Source organism: Charadrius vociferus, unplaced genomic scaffold (genome assembly GCF_000708025.1).
Source record: "Charadrius vociferus isolate BGI_N301 unplaced genomic scaffold, ASM70802v2 scaffold104, whole genome shotgun sequence".
NCBI lineage: Eukaryota > Metazoa > Chordata > Aves > Charadriiformes > Charadriidae > Charadrius > Charadrius vociferus.
The window spans coordinates 1068826-1069268 of NW_009648255.1; the positions used below are offsets into that span (position 1 = coordinate 1068826).

General features: G+C 64.1%; 1 protein-coding gene across 1 annotated transcript in view; it reads left to right on the forward strand.

Annotated features, from left to right (window-relative positions):
• The first annotated feature begins 2 nt into the window (after positions 1-2).
• Positions 3-443, forward strand: part of RAP2B (RAP2B, member of RAS oncogene family) — a 6721-nt gene continuing 6280 nt past the window's right edge. Inside the window, exon 1 of the mRNA XM_009884476.1 lies at positions 3-442. Coding sequence (XP_009882778.1) covers positions 3-442 — 440 coding nt within the window. The remainder of the gene's footprint in view (position 443) is intronic.

The following is a 443-nucleotide window of genomic DNA, read 5'->3' on the forward strand; positions in this document are numbered from 1 at the left end:
GGATGCGCGAGTACAAGGTGGTGGTGCTGGGCTCGGGCGGGGTGGGGAAGTCGGCGCTCACGGTGCAGTTCGTGACCGGCACCTTCATCGAGAAGTACGACCCCACCATTGAGGACTTCTACCGCAAGGAGATCGAGGTGGACGCCTCCCCCTCCGTGCTGGAGATCCTGGACACGGCGGGCACCGAGCAGTTCGCCTCCATGCGGGACCTCTACATCAAGAACGGGCAGGGCTTCATCCTGGTCTACAGCCTGGTGAACCAGCAGAGCTTCCAGGACATCAAGCCCATGCGGGACCAGATCATCCGCGTGAAGAGGTACGAGCGGGTGCCCATGATCCTGGTGGGCAACAAGGTGGACCTGGAGGGCGAGCGGGAGGTCTCCTTCGGGGAGGGCAAAGCCCTGGCCGAGGAGTGGAGCTGCCCCTTCATGGAGACCTCGGCC